Source organism: Canis lupus, chromosome 23, assembly GCF_011100685.1.
Source record: "Canis lupus familiaris isolate Mischka breed German Shepherd chromosome 23, alternate assembly UU_Cfam_GSD_1.0, whole genome shotgun sequence".
NCBI lineage: Eukaryota > Metazoa > Chordata > Mammalia > Carnivora > Canidae > Canis > Canis lupus.
The window spans coordinates 18,715,021-18,737,186 of NC_049244.1; the positions used below are offsets into that span (position 1 = coordinate 18,715,021).

At 40.6% G+C, this 22,166-nt stretch overlaps 1 protein-coding gene across 4 annotated transcripts in view; it reads right to left on the bottom strand.

Moving 5' to 3' along the window:
• The window catches only part of RARB (retinoic acid receptor beta), a 510,890-nt gene that overhangs the window by 169,895 nt on the left and 318,829 nt on the right, over nt 1-22,166 (bottom strand). Inside the window, exon 1 of one of the 4 annotated variants that reach the window (XM_038570691.1) lies at nt 1,185-1,309. The exons of 1 other annotated variant lie outside the window; for it this stretch is intronic. Coding sequence is in view for 1 of the 3 variants with exons in the window: in XM_038570688.1 (XP_038426616.1) it covers nt 344-500 (157 nt within the window). In the remaining 2 variants the exon portion in view is untranslated. Of the gene's footprint in view, nt 1-343; nt 1,310-22,166 lie in introns of those variants that run through there. 2 more of the 4 variants (XM_038570688.1, XM_038570690.1) reach the window with 2 other exon arrangements.

The window sequence follows — 22,166 nt, forward strand, 5'->3', positions numbered from 1 at the left end:
CTGCCTTACTTGAAGAATGTTTCAAAGTCCTGTGGTCACACTCTACTTTTCACCACCACCCCCTCCATGCATATTTTTAAAAACCGTTTTTCGAGAGACCCTAAGGTTGGTTAAGGAGAGGAGCGGGGTTCGGGAGGGGTTGTTTGGGAAGAAAACATCTAACAGGAAATTTTCAGCAGAGGGAATCAATATGCACGCCAGCATATCACACCCTTTCAGCATTAAATCATTAAATCCTTTGTCTTGCTACCAATGCAGTTTGTTTCCAACGTCTTTATTGCATGCAAGAGAGACAATTCATTTTTTTTTTTTCTTGGTAGAAGAAGGGAAAAAATAAACCTACATTGAGCAGTGTGCCGATGCTGCCATTCGGTTTGGGTCAATCCACTGAAGCATGCTTTGAGAGCTTTCTCCTGGAGCATGCAGGAAGACGGACTCGCAGTGTAGAAATCCAGGATTTGCCCAGGACTCACTGACAGAACATCCATACAGTCAAACATGATCTCCCCTGCACCGAATGTCTGCAAAAGTGCTTATCCTCTAGGTGTGGAGGCAAATGGCATAGAAAAGTCCACCCAACTCCATCAAACTCTGCCCCTTTTTTGGCACGTAGGCTGTTGGTCTTTTTCCCAGCCCCGAATCATGAATTATGACAGACAAGCCAGCTAAAAGCCTGTAATTGATCCAAATGATCATTTACCATTTTCCAGGCTCGCTCGGCCAATCCAGCCGGGGCGGGGGTTCCCAGAAAGATCCCAAGTTCTCCTTCCAAGCAAATGCCTGCAAGAAGCCTTCCGAAGGCGGTCCGGATCCTAGCCCGACGGTGCCCAGACAGACCCTGCCCGGCTCGCTCGCGTCCTCGGCATCCCGGTCCTCCAGCAGCGCGCTTGGGGGATTCTGGTCCCCCCTTTGGCAGAGAATAGACCCTCCTGCCTCTGAACAGCTCACTTCCTACTACTTCTGTCACACAGAATGAAAGATTGAATTGCCTAATATATGCGAGTGAACTTTCGGTGAACCCTTCCCGGGCTGCTAACCTTCAAATGACCCAACGAGTCTGACATCACCAACTCCCAGGATTCTCACAGAGCTTAAAAACTCCCAGCAGCCCTGCAAAAGCAGACAGCCCGGGAGGCAGGCAGCGGGCGAGCGCGCGAGCCGCCTCTTTCTTTCCCATTTCTCACCTGAAAAACAATGCAAGGGGTGCTTGTGCAAACGGGCGGGGGAGGAGCCGGGCCCCCGCCGCCGGCTCGCGCCGAGCGCCGACTCCGCTCCGGGTTCCGCCCTCGCCGGCGCCCTCGCCCTCGCCCTCGCCCGCGCCGCGGCGGCCCGAGCCCGGGAGCGCGCCCGCCCCGCGCCTGCCCCGCGCCCGCCCCGCGCCCGCCCCGCGCCGCCCGCCCCGCCCGCCCCGCCCCGCGCCCGCCCCGTCAAGCCCTCCGAGCGCCCGCCGGGCTGCTCAATCCCTCGCAACCTACGGATTTTTCCACTCGCGACAAAGCGCGTGCAAGCCCTAAACTGTAGAGCAGGGGAGAGCTGCTCCTCGGGGAAGCCTTGGGTCGAGAAACTTTCCATTGGATGGAGAGCTTCCCCCCCCCACCCCCACCCCACTCCTGCATCTCTCCTGCAAAAGCCTCGGGCCTCCGGAGGGATTGCATTTGCTCCGGAGTAAAAATCCAACTTCGTGGATCCATTTACTTTTTTAAGCACTCTCTCAAGTCTGGAGGCGGCCGTCAAGGAAGGCATGATTCCTGCCCCAAACACGCACACACACAGAAATCACACAGATACACAGGATTTCAGGTCCTGATCAGAGGAGACAGACTGGTCAGGAGTGGATGTGGGGCTGAAACTGAAATCGATTCCAATTCCACTTCTTTTTTTTTTTTTTTTTTTTTTACCAGCGGTGTGATCTGGGATGAGTATTTAATCTCTCCTAGCCTCAGTGTTCTCATCTGTAGAATGGAGATAGACTACTACCCACTTGGGTGGGTTGCTGTGAGCCGCTCCCCTCCCCCAAAGCGCTTGTATGGCACTCAGTATGTACCCTGCAACAAGTACTAATTCTCATTTCACCCTCTTATTTTTCACTGGGGAAACAAGCCCTGCGACGGGAGGCTGAGACCTGTCTGAGGCCGCAAAGCTGAGAACTATGACCAGACGCAACTCCCCGGAATCCCAGCCCAATGTGAAAATTACTTTGCTGTTCCCACAGCCTTGCACCCTGAACAGCATGTTGGTGACCTCCATCACCTCATGCACGTACATACACACACACACACACCACCACCACCACATAATTAAACACATATTTTGAAAACTGGCTAAGTGTGAAGGTTTTATACCTCCAAAGGCCTGTTTTCACCAATATTAGCCCCTGCCCAATCTTGGTTACTTATTAGAATAATTTTAAGAGAGATTCTTTTTTATCCTTCCCATATTGACCCACCTAGAGGAAGGAGAAAGCTTGTAGCAGGTCCTAAAACCCTGAGAAGGACAGATGCAAAATTTACAAATAAACCCGGGCAGAGAGCTTTCAAAGGGAGAGCCGATCCACATTGCAGTCATTTTGTACAACTTGCTTAAAGGATGCAAAGTACATCAAAGGAAGGAAACTCTGCAGATGATTTAAAACACCCTATCTCCTCTACTACCTCTCCAGGATTTACTTGTTGTAACTCTCCCACAAAACAGGGCAGTCAAGCAAGTGGGCATGAGGGAGTTTCCTTGCCCCTTGCAGGGAAAAGTGCTGCCCCAGTCTCCTTTCTGTGGATAATGCTGGAATGCTCATTGGCATCCAGGCCCTTTAAAAGCCTGTCAGGGGGCACCCCGCCCCATGCTGAACGGCTGCTCTGTCTTCAGGAGTTGCTAAGTGGCACTCATGGTGTAACATGAAAAGTATGCATCACACACACTTACTAAGTCAAAGATCCTTTTATGAAGGTACATTAAAACAATTTTCAGCCCAGCAAGCTCAGTTCTTGCTATTGAAAAGTCCAGGGCAATAGAAGGGTGAGATTTTGCTGAGACTATGTTTGTTATTCTCTCTCTCTCTCTCTCTCTCTCTCAAGTGGCCATCATTTTGTAACAGGGGTTTATAAGAAACTCTTTAACTACAAAGAAAACACACGACTTAGGTTGCACAGAGGAATTTACAAAACATTTAACACACTGTCATTAAGATAGTTGTAAAGATACACAAAGCACCACATTATGTACCAACCTCTGCATGTGTGCGTGGACTTACAGCTCAAATGCTAACTTACGGTCCTTACGGTCCTTAAGAGTTCCTTGGAAACTGGACTCATCTTATATGCTGTAATGGAAGCCACTGAAAACGTGTTTCGGATGAAAGGAGGAAGGAGCTACATTTAAAGCACAGCAGGAGGCATCAAGAGAGAAATCTCCCCACCCCCAAACTCCCAAGTGTGTGTATTCAGGTATCTGTTGGGGTGGGGATGCATAGCACTTCCTGCTCAAACATCTTTCCAAAGGGAAGGGTGCACTGGTCACAAGGAGGTAAAGATGGGGATGGTGTCTCCCAAATTCTGTTTACTCTCATTTCACAAGCTAGAGGACAGCCTAGGAAGGGAAATGACTGCTCCCTAATTTCTACCCTGAATACCATGTCATGACACAAAAACAATAACAAAGTGTGCAGGGATGGGGGGAGATGGTAGGAGATTGGATATTTTCTTTCTTTGCAAGAGAACATTTTAAATTTATAATCATCTTGGGGTTCTCTTAACTGTAGAGGAATAAACTTGGGCTTTTGAATACTGATCTTTTATTTCAATGCGTGTGAATAGAATAGTATGGGTTTCTTATAGTGCAACAGCATTCACTAGTCTATTCATCATTTCTCATCATGAGTTAATTATGCTGATGGCAACTATTAGAGCTATTATTTAATCCAAGTATTAATTTATAAAGCAGCCCCCAAATTTAGCCACATGTTTCTTATCATTTCTTCATCAGGAAATCTAATTCTTATACTTCTGGAAAACCTGTCTTCCCCCACATTCTTCATCTTAAGTAAAATTTAGGAAAGACAGGCAAACAATCCACACTTCTTTAAAGAACATATCCATGTACCATAAAGATTAATGAGTAGGTAGACGGCAAAAAATGGCCTAGTTAATTTGGGGATAAATGAAGTTTAAGTTATCGACGCCTATTTTAAACATGAATCCAACAGTTGGAAGGAACCTTTCACAAATATTCTCTTGGTGTGACATAGAATAACAATCTGATATGTGTCATCTCCTCTGTTTTGTATTTGATCAACGATAAAAGAAACTCTAATAAAAGTATTTCCAGCCACAAACAAAAAAAGCAAAAGTTTGAGACCAAAATCCATTTTGTTTCGGAGTAACTGTAGATTTGTCAGTGTGACACAGCACATTTGAAACCCATAATCATAAAACAAAAATTTATAGCCAAGGTTCACGGTCTACATCTGTTTCTCTGGTTTTCGTATAGCAATTACCCACTGGACAATCCAGAAAGAAACACCATGAATCATGCTCTGCAAACATGTTTGAACTGGAGAGGTTTGTGAAGAAAGAGCAGGCGTCTCTGTGTACCCGTACTGAAGCCGGCCGTGTTCAAAATTGGTCAAATGCCTTGTGATGTCTAAATAAAAAGATTCTCACAGGCGCAGACATACCCACCCCAGGCACAAGTCATGCAAAGTGCAGGCAGACATGGGGGTGGGCTGCAGGGAGGTAGACACGGCTCATTGTAAAAAACACACCTGCCTCCTCCATGGTTTTTGGTTTGCTTTACTTTTATTTATTTGTGTGGTTTTCTTAACCGTTAATCTCATACAAACTCCTCTTGCCACAGTTTTGCCAGAAAAAGAGATGACTAGCACTGAGTGCTGTGTGCATTTTGGTCTGGGAAGCCAAGGCAGGGACGTGCTGCGGCACAAGGCGAGTAGGGAGGCACTTCCCAGGGCTTCCCCCCACCAGGCAGAGCTGCTTGCTGTGTGGGGGGCTGGGGGAAGTTCTCACACCAGTCAACACAGGGAAACTGTTTCTGGCCCTTCCATCTGAACACCTGATAACGTACCAGGACTGTTGATGGCCATGGATCCTAGGCCAGAAGACACCAAAGTGCTCTGCAAACATGAATTTGTGGAGTGGGTCTACGCATCTGTGTAGAGACTGGGTCTTCTCAGAATCCCAAGGAACATCTGTTCTTCCTCAAAAATGTTTCTCCATCTTGAGCATTGGCCACTGTGTCCTTCTTTCATTTGGTTCCTTTCTCTCCAGCTTCCTGTTTTTTCTAGTTTCTTCCATGAAGTCTTCCCACCCGGGGAACTTACAAATGCCATTCCTCAAGACAAGGGGAACACTTCTCCCTTTCCACCCTTGACTTGCTTTCTTTAGCACTTTACTTCTCTGCTTTCGCTGCACAGGACTCATAAAGACATCTCTTCAAGTCTGACAGTTTCTGTTGGTCCCAACTTGGCACTTACCCTCCTGAATGAATACCTCAGTATTGAATTTTTCAGTTTGGGAGAGACCTAGCTTTGTTTGTTTTCTTTTCTCCCTCTTATTTTTCACTTTTTTATTTTTAAAATTTTTTTATTTTTTTTTAAGATTGTATTTATTTATTCATGAGACACACACACACATACAGAGAGAGAGAGGCAGAGACACAGACAGAGGGAGAAAGAGGCTCCATGCAGGGAGCCCGATGTGGGACTCGATCCCAGGACTCCAGGACCACACCCTGGGTTGAAGGCAGGCACTAAACTGTGGAGCTATCCAGGGAATCCCATTATTTTTCATTTTTTTAATTTAGATTTTGTTGTTTTTTTTTTTAGAGTAATATACATTCTGCAACAACATGGATGGATCTTGAGAATATAAATGCTAAATGAAATAAGCCAGTCAGAGAAAGACAAATACCATATGATTTCACTCATATGTGGAATCTAAGAGACAAAACAAATGAACAAAGGGAAAAAAGAAAAAAGAGACAAACCAAAAAAATAGACTTTTAACGATAAGAGAACAAACAGATGGTTCCCAGAGGGGGGAGAGGGGTGAAAGAGGTGATGAGGATCAAGAGCACACTTATCTTGATGAGCACAGGGTGATGTATACAAGTGTTGAATCACTATATTGTACACCTGAAACTAATATAACACTGTATGTTAACTACATTGGAAATAAAATTTTTTAAAAAGTAATACACATTCATAAAAACTCATACTTTGATCTGGAAGATATAAAGTGAAAAGTTGCTGGGCATATATCTGTATATCTCTTGGGAGGGTTGTTGCTTTTACACAAATATGATAAAATAATACATATTCTTCTGTAACATTTTTCTATTTGGCACATTTCTTGAAATTCCTTCATAATAAACAGTACATATAGAACTTGCACTAAAAAACAAAAAGAAGGGACACCAGGGTGGCTTGGTGGGTTGAGTGTTGGACTCTTGGTTTTGGTTCAGGTCATGATCTAGGGGTCCTGTGATCCAACCCCCATCAGGTTCCACACTTGGTGCGGAGTCTGCTTGAGGATTCTTTCCCTTTGCCCCTCCGTAGACTTTTGCTCCCACATCATGGACACTCTCTCTCAAATAAATAAATCATTAAAATAAAAATTAAAAAAACAATAACAAAAGCTGAATAGTATCTCTCTACATTAATACATATAATTCATTTGGCTAGTGCTCACCTACTGGACAGTTAGTTTGTTTCCAGGTTTTCAGTGTTTAAGAAGACCTACCTGTATATGTAGCCAAACATCTGCTGGATAAAATTCTAGTAGCAGTATTGCCAGGTCAAAGATGATGTGCATGTTAAAATTTGATGACCACACAAAATTGTACTCCAAAATGGTTGTGCTAATACATTCCTCATTTGTTCTAAAATAGGGGTCAGTAAATTTTTTCTGCTTATGGTCATAGGAAAGATTTTAGGTTTTATAGTATATATAGTTTGTTGTAACAGCTCAGTTCTGCCATTGTAGTATAAAGGATATAAATGTGTGTGTGTGTGTGTGTGTGTGTGTGTGTGTGTATAGGCATGTTCAATAAAACTTTATTTACAAAAATCAGCAGTGGACTGGCATTGACCTATGGGCTACAGTTTGTCCACCTCTATTCTAAACCATTCCTTTAACAATTGCACCAAATTTTATACTGTCTTGTTTCTTTCTCTCTTCAAAACCCAGCTCTATACATTTGGGTTCTGTTTAATCTTCCTTCTCTTTTAAAAGCTTTACCCAGTTTCAACTTGTATACCAAGAATGATATGGCTCTTTTATCATATTATTTCATCTAGAATCCTCTCTTCTTCTCTCTTGGCTCATTAATTCCCACTTTCCTACTTCACTCTGCACGTCCTTAGGAAGGGGTGCAGGATTGCATATCTCCTTCACATGAGCCCAGATGCCCTTGTACTTTCTTTCCTCCACCACCAAACCCTGCTTTAAAGTCCATTATTTCCATCAACCCCTTCTCCCCCTAATATATGATGGCAATATTGAGGAGATGGAAAATATAACAACGACTCCTGAGAATAAATGCCAATGGCACCACCACGCTACAACTTGCCCATGACGTCCCTGTATTATTCTGCCTGAATTACTTTTTCTGTCTCATCTCAATACATCTTCCAATGAGCTAAGAGTAGATGTGCCACCTAGTTGGCAGAGGGCTTAAAAGAACAGCGAGGCTCTTTTCACTGATGGAAAGAAGCACAAAGGATTCTAAGAGTGCTTTGTAATTATTTCACGTTAATATTATTAATAAAGGAGAATGTCTATAACTGGATGCCTACCTTAGTACCTAATTCAACACTTCATTTTTTTTTTTTTTTTTTGGAGATCAACTGTGCTGTTTAAATTAATTAAAATTCAGTGCAACTAAAAACTTAGTTCCTCAGTCAGACTAGCCACATTTCAACGGCTCAAAAGCTTCATGTGGCTAGTGGCTACCATGTTCATGGGACAGCACAGATATAGAGCATTTTCACCATCACTGAAAGTTCTATTGGATCACAGTGCTCTGAAAGCTCAGTTTAGTGATCAGAGACGTTCATGGTGGGTGAAGCCATTGAGTCTGGACACAGACTGCCTGTGTTAGAACCCACGATTTGCCTCATATTAGTTGTGTGATCCTGAGCAAGTTACCTCACCTCTACATGTCTTAATTCCCTCACCTGTAAAATAGAGATATTAATGGTAAATACATTAAAATATTGCTGTAAAGATTAAATGAGGTAATACAAGTAAAAAGCACTTACAACATTGCCCAAGATAGAGTAAGTAAAACTTTTTAAGTGTTAGTGGAATGTTTGCAAGAAGAAAATAAAGTCAGGACACATAGCTCAAATACTACTTCTATTAGGCACAGAGACTAGTCTGTCAGGGCAGTTAATTTTCAATCAGGATGCACATTTCAGGGTCTGGGGGCCAGGCATATGCAGTTAGGGCAACTTCTCCAAGCGATTTTGCTGTATAGGTCTGGTTAAGTATCACTACATTGAAACATTTTTATAAATTTCAGAAAAGAGAATGATTTCTTTCATTGTACAAATTGGACACTGAGTCAGAATAGCAATGAATTATTTGACAAGCCCCACCCTGTTCTTGCCATATCACATGACTTGCTGTTTTCTGCAGAAATGGTATTCAGCCTCAAGAACACCAAGACCAATTATGGTTAATTAGATGGCAAGGATTGTACAAAACAGAAGACTTGCATTATTTATCTATCTTGTCTTTCCATCCATCCATCCATCCATCCATCCATCCCATCCTTCTTCTCATTCATCTACTTCAACTATCTGCCCACCCATCTATTTACCCATTTAACAATCCATCTGCTTTTCTAGTTACCCACCCAACTACTTGTCCATCTACTCATGTACTCATCCATCTACCCATCTATCCATGCTCTGACTCATCATCTACCCATGATCTAAGGATCAAAAGTGAAGAAGAAAGCATGGATTGGCTTTTCAAGCAGGCAATATAGAGTAGAGAGAGGGACAACAGTAAAGCTTCTCAGATTATGCATGTGTCTTTCCCTAGACTCCTTGAAAAGGATTTCCTGATGAGATGTGCTGGCAGAAATAAGGTCAAAGGCACAGGCCACTGGAGATTTTAGTTAAACAAGTTTGATAAATCAGGTTGTGGCTGGGGAGCCCCTCAGATCTAACACACTGATCTCTAAGAGCATCTTAGGATTTGAAATGCTAATGAGGCTGGGTTCTATTAGCAACACAAAAGTTTTTGACTCTGAGGGAAAGCTAAAGGCTCCAAAGGAATTTCCATCAGACTCTACAGGGAAAGGGAATGTAAAAAGTAGCAAATACATCAGAGAGGCCATTGGAAAGGGATTGGAGTTTAAATTCATCCTGGTGTCTGACAGAGAAAAGGGCAAATAAAAAAGCCCAATGTGATTTAATGGGAATTGAGGGTAACACGAAGTCAAGTAGAAATCTCTGTGAAATTTCTGTTGGGGAAACAATGATATGTATATGTGTACCTTACACACACACACACACACACACACACACATACACACACACTCTGAATACATTATATAGATTTTTGATGAAAAAATAATTTTCTCTCTCTTTCCTTTCAAACTGCAGAGTATAAAGCCCCCTTCTGAACATCTACTTCAACCAAGGGCTTTGAAAACTTCTGTTTGAGAAGATACCATGGTGGCTTCCCAAATTAGTTTTTGACATTTTGTCATTGTTTGCTTTTTCATTCTGAGTTAGTGATGCTTCAAAAGAGATTAGCAAAGACTTTTCAAAAGCAATTTTCCAAAATTTAAGGTAATGCATATAAGCACAGGAGGGCAAGAAAAGAAAAAAAAAGACAGAAATATGAAACATCTCCTCTCTCTGTTCAAGCAAATGCAATGATAAAATGCAAGATCACTGCAGTGATTCCCAAAGCACTGCAATTTTAGGGCCTCACACCTACAGGTACCTCATGAAAATTTCTCAAGTTCTGGTAGAGTAATGGGTATTTTAATCCAGGTGCTTAGGTACTTACCCAGCACACTGAAGTATCAGACCTCTGCTATGATGGAACATTCCATTTGGTGAATGCCAAGGAACAGGAAACCCTCCAAAGGATTAGGTATTAAGAAAGACTGTGAGGACTGGAAATGGCAGAGCTCTGAGCCTGGACAAAAGTCTTGGCTCTGTCCTCTGCAGATACGTGGGTTTGAGTAATCTCATCATCTTTCTGAACCATACTTATTCTTCACATCTAGGAAGATTAATGTCTACTTCCAAAGATAATGTCTAGTTTAAAGGAAGCTAACGTTAAAGAATTAAGCAAAATAATGTATGAGGAAAATTATAAATCTCTAAAGTATTAGGTAACATTAGTCATTACAATTCACACATGTGGTAGAACGAACAAAAAAAATTTTCCACTCTTTTATAAGCTCTGCTGAAAACTGCTAATCTAGCATCCCATCTAATTTGTAATCCCCTTTAAAAATCCACAGTAAAAATAATAAAATAAAAAAATAAATATCCAGAGTAGATTATTATCTGAGCTTAGGACTTCACAGATAGAGGCCACATTGCCCAGCGTCCTTTCCAGCTAGGTGTGGCTATCATGTGACCTCATTCTCAGCAGCAAAATGTGATCAGAAGTGCTGTGCCCTACTTCTGTATCACTTCCTTAAAAAGTAATTTCCCAGCTTCCACTTTCTCTTTCCCCCCTTCCATGCCAACTGGAATGCCACAGGACCCTGTACAGACTGGATAGATGAGGACAGCAGCCCAGGGGAAGGCAAAGCCATGAAGATGGAAGCAACTGGAGACTGTGAACATCATGTGAAGCACTGCCACCCTACCAGCTTGGATTATTTCTCTCTAGACAGTTACAGGAGAGAGAAAATAAACTTCTATCACATTTATGTTGTCATAGTTTTGGGTATCTCTTAAAATCAGATTTAGTCTATATTCTAATTAATTGAATCTCATTTGAAGTGCTTAACATTTAAAATAAGAAAAAAAATAAAATTGAAAATCAGAGAAAGGATCATCTTGGTATTCCCTTATGCAATTAATCGCCCAACCCCTTTGAGATCTACCTTGTATTAAAGGCCTGTTCTTCTTCCCTCACTGAGCCAGGCTCCCCTCTCCTTTCCCACTGGGATGACTGGTCAGTGGCAGGGGGACACAGCTGATTTCCACTGTCCTCTGTGCTCCGGATCCAGAGACAAATGGCAGAGTTTTTCATTTGTATTTCTGCAGCACAGACAAAATGAGAGAAAGCTCTGCAGAAGCCTTCATTTCTAACTCTGGACATTACCAGCAGCTTCCCAGGAAATACTGCCATTCAGGCTTTGGCTGATTTGGGGAGGTAACCCTCAGAATTCTATTACTGTCCTATATGTAAAGTAATTTGTGGCAAATCTGAAGGAGGAAGGGCAGGGCTAGTGTAACAAAACTGAGCAGTGAGGCGGTGAGGCCAGAAATCTAACTTTCCACTAACACCTTGTGAGAACTTGTCTGGTCTAATCAGTAACATGAGGAGGCTGTTGTTAGTCACAGTGGCAAGTACATGGCTCAGGTACTTCCCAAAAGCCTAGGGCAGACTTGGCTAAGGTGCATTCCTTGGAAAGATCCCAGCAAGGCTGCTCAACGCCACACTAGCCCAGAGGCTGGTGGCTTCCTGGGCAGTCCAGGCTACCTCCTCTGGTAAAATTAAAGTTTGCTTGGAGCACAGCACACTCATGTGTTTGCTTACACACTGTCTATGGTTGCTTTTACAAAACAACAGAGTTGAGTGAAACATTATGTCACACAGAGCTGAAAATATTTATGATCTGGACCTTTATGGGGCGGGGGGTGGGTGGGGGGAAGGCTGAGTGCAGCTCCAGGCATTTACTACCAATCCATTTGAAGGGGCTTTGAAGATGAAATCTACTGGCAATCCTAGAACTGGATAGTAGTACTGAGGGCTTTCTCACGGTCTAAGATTCTTAATTCAAATACCTAAGAACCCTCTGTGGCTATTTCTAAAACATGCCAAATAGACCTCTTTAGTGTCTAGTTTAGAGTTTATTTTTGCTCTGTCTGGAATATTTCATTTAGATATAAAAGTGACTTATTCCATCCCTTTCTTTAAGTCTTTTTGAATATGTTGCCTTGAGATACTAATGATCCTAAAAATCAAGACCTCCAGGTCATGACCATTACTTTCTTTCCCTTGCCCCTATGTTTTGAAATTTATAGCCTTTATTATTACCTGCCAAACACTTATTTTTTATTATATAATGGAAAGTAATATCACTGAGGGCAGCAACTCTATCTAGTTCACTGCAATGACCCTCATAATAAGAACATTACATGATATATAGCAATCCTTCAACAAATGTTTGTCAAGTGAATAAATGAGTGAATGAACAAATAGCCCCTCTTGGCAGACACTGCTTAGTAGAGACACATAAAACTTGGTAAAAATTTAAAATCGGCACCAACAATAATCTATTGCTTCCAATCGATTAGAATGGCCCTGCTACAACCAAAACAAAATTAAGACTAATTATTAAATGATCTCATTTTAAAAATGAAATCTATGGCATAAGCCTTATTCTTTTAATTCTCTGATAAAGAAGTTCAACCTCTACACAGAGCAGAAGAAAAAAAATTAATTGTCTTTTCAAAAAATAGAGCAAGCACACTTAGGTATCCATTGCAAAAAAACAATAAACAAAACAATATGATTTGATCCATAGCTGACACTACATACAAAAGTTAACTCAACATGGATCATGGGCCTAAATGTAAAACATTGAAATATAAACTTTTAGAAGAGAAAACAATAGGAGAAAGTCTTGTGACCTTGAGTTGGCACAGGTTTCTCAGAAATGGCACCAAAGTATGACATAATAAGTGAAATTAATAATGTGGATCTTATCACAATTAAAACTTCTATTTTTTGAAGGGTGCCTGGCTGGCTTAGAACACAGAACTCTTGATCCCGGGGTCATGTGTTCAAGCCCCACGTTGGGCATGGAACCTACTTAAAAACAAAACAAAACACTTCTATTCTTTGAACGATTCTGCTAAAAGAATGAGAAAATGAATAAAAAACAAGAAGGAAACCATGCAAAACATATATGAGATAGTGAGGTGATATCTAGTATAAAGAAAGTCAGGTTCAAAAATAACAAAGCTAACCCCTTACCCTCACCCCAAGAGAGTGAGCAAATTTAACAAAAATGTCATCAAATATATGGATGGCAAATAAACACATGAAAAGGCATCAATATTATTAGTTATTAGGGAAATGCACACTCAAACCACAGTGAGACACCATGACACATCTACTATAATCACTAAAGAAAAAGACTGCCACATAAAATGTTGCTGTGGACGTGGAGAAACTGAAACTCTCATCTAATAGTAGAACTGTAAAATCATATAACCTTTTTTTACAGCCAGGAACTGGAAACAATCCAATTGCCTCTCAACAGGTGAATTGACCAACTATGGTATATCCATACAATGGAAAACTCTTGGCAATAAAAAGAAATGAACTGGTGATAAATGTGACAACCTAGAATGAATTCTGTAATAATTATGCTGAGGGAAAAAAGATACAAAATAGTATTTAGTGTATGGTTCCACTTATGTAAGGAAATTCTAGAAAACTCAAACTAATACATGGTAGCAGAAAGAAGATCAATGGCTGCCTAAAGATGGGGTTTAGGAAAATAAGGCAGAAAGATAGGATTGAAAAAAAAAAAAAAACACATGGGAAAACTTCTAGGGGTGGTGGTAGATATGTTCATTTCTTAAAAAATTGAAAGATGATTGACATAAAAATTAGTTTCAGGTATACAACATAATTATACAATTTATGTATATATTGTGAAATGATGACTACAATAAGTCTGGTTAAGATTTATCATTACTCAACTACAATTTTTTTTTCTTGTGTTGAGAACTTTTAAGATCTACTCTCTTAACAACTTTCAAATATAAAATACAATATTGTTAACTATAGTCACTAGGCTATATGTTACATATCCAGGATTTACTTTACAACTGGATGTTTGTGCTTTTTTTTTTTTTAAGATTTTATTTATTTATTTGAGAGAGGGAGCAAGCATAGGTCGGGGAAGGGTGGGGAGAGGGAGAAACAGGCTCTCCCCTGATGCAGGGCTTGGTCCCAGGACCCTGGGATCATGACCTGAGCCGAAGGCAGACAATTAACCAACTCAGCCACCCAGGCACCCCTAAAGTTTGTGCTTTTGATGACCTTCATCTATCTTTCCCACCCACCACCACCTGACTCTAGCAATCACCAATATGTTCTCTGTATCTATGAGCTTGGTTTTAGTTTTTAGATTTCACATATAAATGAAATCATATGGTATTTGTTTTTTACTGTCTCACTTGTTTCAATTAGCATAATGCCTTCAAGGTCTATCCATGTTGTTGCAAATGGCAACATTTCCTTTTTTTATGGCTGAGTAATACTCCACTGTAGATATATATATACCATGTCTTCTTTATCTATCCATGGACAGACAATTTCTTCCAAGTCTTAGCTACTGAAATTATGCTGCAGTGAACATGGCAGTATAGGTATCTTTTGAAGTCCGTGTTCTTGTTTTTTTTTCAAGTTAATGTTTTTATTTCCCTTTGGATAAATACCCACAAGTAGAATTGCTGGATTATATGGTAAACATATTTTTAATTTTTTGAGGAAACTTCATTCTTTTTTCCATGGTGGCTGTACTAATTTATATTCCCACCAACAGTGCACAAAGGTTCCCCTTTTTCCACATCGTCTCCAACATTTATCGGATGTGATAATGCTAGTTATTAACTTGTCTTTTTTATAGTAGACATTCTAACAGTTACAAGGTGATACCTCATTGTAGTTTTGATTTGCATTTCCCTGATGATTGGTGATGTTGAGCACCTTTTTATATGCCTATTGGCCATCTGTATTTCTTCTATGGAAAAAGGTCTATGCAGATCCTCTTTCCATTGTTAAATTAGATCATGATTATTATTATTATTTTGCTATTGATTTTTTGAGTTCTTTATATATTTTGAACATTAACCCTTTTTTAGGTACACGATTTGCAAATATTTTCTCCCATTTGGTACATTGCCTTTTCATTTTGTTGATGGTTTCCTTTGCTGTGTATATTTATTACTTTGAGTATGGTGATGGTTTCACACACATATATACATATGTCAAAACTTACCAAATTTTATACTTTAAATATGTAAAGCTTAATGTCAATCATACCTCAATAAAGCTGTCATAGAAAACAGTATTTAAAAAAACATTTAACAAGTATAGTACAGACATTAATCCTTGAAGATAATATTGACCATGCTAGCATGTTGCGACTGAACACCAATCAACCACTTGTAGCCACGGAGGTGTTCATCGGTTTTTCTGGGAAACAAAATTTAAGACCATAATGAAATAGCACAATATACCTATCAGCATGGTTAAAATTAAAACAAACAAACAAACAAGCAATGATACCAAGGGTATGCAAACATATGAAGAAATCTAGATAGTCATACATGGCCAATGGGAATGGAAATTTGTGTAACTATTTTGGAAAATCATTTGTCAGTATCTACTGAAATCTGACATTCTTTGAATTCTAGGATGTGATGATTCCATCCCCACATATACACCCAATAGAAACATATCCATATGTTTATGTAAAAGACATGTAGAAGAAATGGTCATAGCAGCACTCACTATAATAGCTCCAAACAGAAAACTACCCAAGTATATACCAATGGTAGAATGAATAAATAAAATATGTATTCATGCAATAGAATTCTATCCAGCCATGAGAATGAATGAAGTTCATTGTATTCGAATGTGGGTAATTGCCACAACATAATATTGAATGAAAAAAAGCCAGAAACACAAAAAAGTACATCCCTTATGATTCTATTTATATAAAGATAAAAAATAGGCCTTATTAATCTATGCTATTAGGAGTTAAAACACCTGTTACCATTGTGTCAGGATTAGTGAATAAAAGAAGGTACAAAGTGGCTTTTGGTGTTCTGGTCACATTCTGTTTCTCGATCTGAGTGCTGGTTAGATATTCAGTTGTAAAAAAAAAAAAAAAATCCCATCACACTGTACACTTGTGATTTATGCATGTCTATGTATATTGCAATAAAAATGTTCACTTAAAAAAAATAGGGGCAGCCTGGGTGGCTCACCGGTTTAGTGCCACCTTCGGCCCAGGTTGTGATCCTGGAGACCCAGTATCAAGTACCATGTCAGGCTCCCTGCATGGAACCTCCTTCTCCCTCTGCCTGTGTCTCTGCCTCTCTCTCTCTCGCTCTGTGTCTCTCATGAATAAATAAATAAAATCTTTTTAAAAAAATAGAGTGGATGGGACACATGACTCACAGAATTTCTAAATAAAAATCTTCTTAACTGATCCTTGTATTGAACAATTTTGAGAACAACTAATCTAGTCAACAATATTGAGAAGGTAATGTGTTTGTACCATAAGCAGGTCAAATACAGGGGTGAGAAGAAGAGAAGAGGCTAGGAGTCACTAAAGAACTACCTTTGAATATTTAACTCTAAGGTACAAAGAGCGTTTTGATGAAAACTTATGTCAGCATCTATATAACTAGATCCCTTGGTTAATAGCAACACCTAATGAATACCAAAGCCTTAATATATCAGTACATAATTTTTATCTTTTAAAATAAATATCTAAGAAATTAAATGTAGGAGAAAAAAGGGAATGAGGCATATAGGACAAAAGATAAAGCAAATATCAATTTTCTTCTAGTAACTGTCTGCTATCAATTCTCCACTAAGATGCACCTTGACCACAATGTATTAATAGGAGCCAAGAGCCATTAGATAATTCACAGTTATTTCTAAGGAGTCCTCAGGTCTGTAATGACCCATACTGACTGTTTCTTGTGCCTTCTACAATTCTTTGCTAACAGACCATTTCTAAGGCAGAACTGGCTCTTCCATTTGCAGCTTACCATTTCCCCAAAGTCAGTAAGCAGCTCCCACCCTCTTCCTCACCCAGTCTCCTACTTCCTGGGCTCCTGCGACACTGCCCCTGCTGGACAGGAGTCTTTTCCATATTGTTCCTGTTCCTCAGAGCCCCCCAGTTATCTCTCCCAGTAATCTGTACCTGTTCCATTTGCTGAGTTTGGATACCTTGGGACTTCCTCTCCAGATGCCCAGGGGTCACCATCCTTTCAGCCAGTAAATTTTCCTTTTTGATATCAATGCATCAAGACAAAGGGGGTATAGGCCAGGCCCTCGAGGGCAGTTCTTTGGCCTTGATTTAGAGTACTGATTTCCAATCATGGCAGTACTACTCCTTGGCCACTCTGTGAATCTTTGGGAGATATTTTTGCTTGCCTCTATAATGGGGGTTACTGATGGCATTTGGTGGGGGTGCTAGGATGTCAGCTGTTCTATGCAATCAAGAACTACCTAGATCCCACACAACTTTAAAATGCAGGTAATTCATAATAGTAAATAACCTGAACCTAGAAATGAATTCTTTCTTATACATACACACAAACTGTTTCTTTGTTGTAGGATCTTCAAACATGCAAGAACCTTGTGCATTGAGGGATTATATTTTGTACCGCACAAAATTTTACCAAGTGTTTATCATTACAGAAAATCACTCTGATTTACCAGGACTTCACTTCCATTGGTTTGCACTGTAGCTCCTGCTTTCATACTGGTTCTACATAACAGCATGAGCATTTGGCTATCTTATCTTGTCTTCCAGTTTAGTAATGCCCAGATATTTACTTATTAAAATACAAAGTAATATATTATAAATAACTTTTATTTTTCATTTGTACTGTCATTGGATATTATGCTGATTTATTTTTAAAAAGTTTTGTGTAGATAGAGTGTATTATCTATGAATTTCATTTCAGAATGGTATAGGACGTGTTATAAAATATTTTGTATATCAAGGAAATACTGGGCCTGAAAGGGATGGGATCCATGGATTTAGAGAAACCGCTCCACTTTCCTCTGAAACATTTGAAAATGCTTCTATAAAATCTTGACTCTTAATGACAAATATGGGCTGACCTTTGCCCAGTGGTGTGCTAGTAAATATTTAACAACTGACTCTCTGTGGGGGAGAAGCCCTGATTTGCAGTATTTGCTGATTTCCATGGTGTAAATACTCTGACCATAGCCAATTTCAAGAATTACGTAACACGACATCACTGGACACAGAATTGGGTAAAGATACCAAAAATTAGCTCCTGCAAACTTCTACAAGTAAGAGAACCCCATCACCCATTAGTAATCAAATTTCTGCTTAGATACCACCCCTGATTTTTTTCTAGGTTTTCTCTAACAAGGCGCAGAGGACCACGAAGCAAATTAGCAAAGAATAAATGAAACAAACATGTCAGACCCAATATGGGTAACAACAGATACCTGTAGGCTCAGGGAGTTCACTGTTCCAAAGAAATAAAGACAAGCATGAGTTAAACAATTCTTTAAAAATCAGCTGTAATCAGTTGAGATTCCAGGATAAAAAGAAATACCCTGTTCAGATGAGAACTAGGGGATATGGCAATATGTTACTAGCATTTATTTTGCTGCTGGTTTGAAAGAAAACACTGGAGACAACATTTGTGAAACTACTTAAGGGAAGCACCTGGGAAAGCATCCTTTAATTAGCCAGGCAATGGAAATCCATGGGCTATAGACTAGGTCTACTTGGTCATACCTTAGCTCGTAAACAGGTGCTAGATCAAAGAAGGGCAGCCTACTGTGAGCAGTGGGATAACCCACGTTCAGTTGTCCTGTTGTTGGTCAGTTTAAGGACTAGGGTATCCAGGCAGTTTTGGCCAGAGTACAAAATCTCACCAGGAGAGAATGGTGGATGGATTATGGGCTAACCAAATGGATGGTAACAAGAACTGGATTAATGTAAATGGTGCACCAACATGAAAAAGTGATCAAGATCTGCAGCAATGGGAAACTGCCCAGTGTAAACACATGCATGTCTGATTTAGAATTTGTCTAGGACCCAAGTTAGCAATACTTCCAGTGTTTCTGCAATTCCTGACAAAGAACACTGAAGAACTATACAAAGAGCACCATGAAAGTAAGACCCCATTGTATAAAAGGCATTAAAGTATTTTCTGTATACAAAGAGACATGCGCAGTGAAATTTCTGGAGAACAGACATGGGGAGATGCTCAGGTGGCTTGGATGTGCACACCAGGTTCTACTGGCAGCTTTAAAGTCTGCTTATTACTGGAAAAGGACAGATACCACAGAGTCCATTGTAATAAAGAGAGCAAAATTTTGTACAGCCTATACTCTGTATACCTTTTTAGTGCTGTCAAGTGTTCAGAGATTTCAAGCACAGTCCCAATTTAAAGACTCTGATGGCCAATGTTAAAAATACACAATTCTGGGGCTTCACATCTATGAATCCTGAATATTCAAGTCAATTGGAAGAGGTCCTTGTACTGCACGGCACTATAGAGTTAACACAATTTTGAATAATGTCTTGAGTTTATGATGAATGTGTTCCAGACATGCAGAAGTTTACGGTGACTGTCAACCGGGAAAATGTGCAACCCCAGCAGATAATGGCATATGGTGTGTGATCTGATGAAGGGGAAGAAGGTTTGCAGAACCTTCACTAGCAGATGCTCAATGACAAAAGCAAAGTCAGTTGTATGGCCTCTCAGGGAAACAACAAGAAAATAAAGGTAAAAAAAAATTTTTTTTTGTCATGTCAGTAGAAGATATTTGTGAGCTACACATTTTTCCTCTGGTCTCAAGGAACAAGGGAGAGTGAGCTCATGGCTGTGGGCTGAGGCCAGAGGGCACCAGGTCATCACAATCAGAAAGAAGTTGCTGCACCAGCACTCTCACCCCTAGTTTTTGGTGTCGTATTTTATATGCTGTGGTGGCATTTATTGTGTCATGGCTTTGCCTGCTACATAGAGCCAATAGGGCTTCTCTTAACAATTCGTTAATGGTAAAAGAACTTCTGATAATGCTAGGATGCATGAATTCCAGCTTCCTTGTGGCAACTGTCCAGAGTGAGCACCATTTGTTTGCAGCCTGTAAAGGGAGGTGCTACTGAGTAGTCAAGAGATGAAGGACTGAGCCTATTCTACACAGTTGACCAAAAGGGACAGCTGCCATGTTTGTGTCTTAGGTTGGGTTCTCTCTGAGGCAGATATTGACAGGTTTTCAGTGCATGTAGCTTCTATGGGGGAATCCCAGGAAGCAGTGATAGGGAAATGGTGAAGGGGCAGAGAGATACAGGGTGTGTTACTGAGAAGGTGCCATTGTGGGCCAATGGAGTTCGATCTATCTGAGCATCTTGGAAAGAGTGTAGAATGCACTTGAGAGTTATCCTCCCAAAAGAGCAAGAAGGCTCAAGGATTTATCCACCAACTTCCCATCTGTTTTTGCTGAGGGCTGTTTAATTTTCTGCCACTTCTAGCTTGTACTGCATGAGAGCCAAGAACGTTCTCATGGCCAGGAAAAATGCCTTCAGGCAGAGAACTGCAGAAATTCACATAAGCAACCTCTGCTGTGCAGAAGGGAGGATGGAAGGATACAAATAGGACTCTGACCGTTTTTTTTGCAACTATATGTGTGTGTGCATGCATATGTGTGTGTGTGTGCACATAGATATAAAAAAAGAGATGGACCATGAAGAATGTAACTAAGATAGGCATGACAAGGAGAGCACTCACAGGCAGCAGGTGGAGTAGTATGCTCAAAGGTACAGAAAGAAGGTATTCAAAGGAGAGTCAGGAATGATAAAAATTATTGCACCCTTAACTGAGAACATTCTATAGTCAAGCAAGCACCTTGTATATATTATAAAGGATCTTCTCCAGCAACATTCAAGATATTATTATTTTCACATTAGAGATGAGGAACCTCTGCTTCACTTGACATGTCTCAAATGTCAGTGAGCAATTTGAATTTGAATCCGTTTTTACTCTAAAGACTGTTCTTTTGACTACCACATTGCCTGGGAAGCAATCTGGGGGGCTTACTGGGAAGCTTACTCACCTGTCATGAAGCCTGTTGTGGCAGATTAGGTTGTTGGTCTCTACTGAGAAACTTCTCAAATACTGGACCACCGGAAGCCGGAAAGCACTGAAGGCATGTTAAACAAAGAGGCACGTGACGTGGCCAGCAAAAAGATATTGAAAAGATGATGGTGGAGGCACCCAGTTAGGTAACTGTCCAACAGTGTGGATGGGACAAAAAAGAAAAAAAATAGCTGAGAGAGACAGTGTTTACTCTAGAAAATCTCATGGGATTGGTAAACTACTCCACAATAAAGGCAGACAGAGGGAGGCAAAGCTAACTTAGAGATGTCAAGACAAGGGGCTTGGGACGCCTGGGTGACTCAGTGGTTGAGCATCTATCTGCCTTGGCTCTGGGCATGATGCCGGGGTTCTGGGATGGAGTATCATGAATAAATAAATAAAATCTTAAAAAAAAAAAAAAAAGACAAGGGGCTGGTGGGGTGAATAGCAGCCATCACCAAGCCTTGTCTGGAATGAAGAACTCAGTTGTTACTGCTGTGAATCGAGGCAATGCAAAATATTTGAGCATAAAGGTCCAGTGTGACAGTGGTGGCTGTGGCCTCTGTCACTCTGCTCATTGCTGTTGCTGATCGGGCTGTGGGGCAGCTGACCCCTGTCCTGCTTCACTGCTGTTACGGGCTGAACTGTGTCCTTGCAAAATTTACAAGTTGAAGTCTCAACTGCCAGTGCCTCAAAACATAACCATATACGAAGAGAAGGTCTTTAAAGAGGTAAATGAGTTAAAATGAGATTGTTAGGGTGACACCAGGGGTGTGTGTGTGCACAGAGGAATGCCCACATGAAAAGGCAGCAGGAGGGTGGCCATTTTTAAGTCAAAGACTGAAGCCTTGAGAGAAACCAATCCTATGATCACCTTGATTTCATACTTTTAGACTCCAGTAGTGTGAGACAATAAATTTCTGTTGATTAAGCCACCCTTTTGTGGTATTTTGTTATAGAAGCCCTAGTAAACTAAATTCCTGATGAGCACTATGTTCATCCTCAGAGCGTGTGCTCCCACACACAGGGCAACTCTTCTGACTCACTGTTATTCTCTTACTCAAAC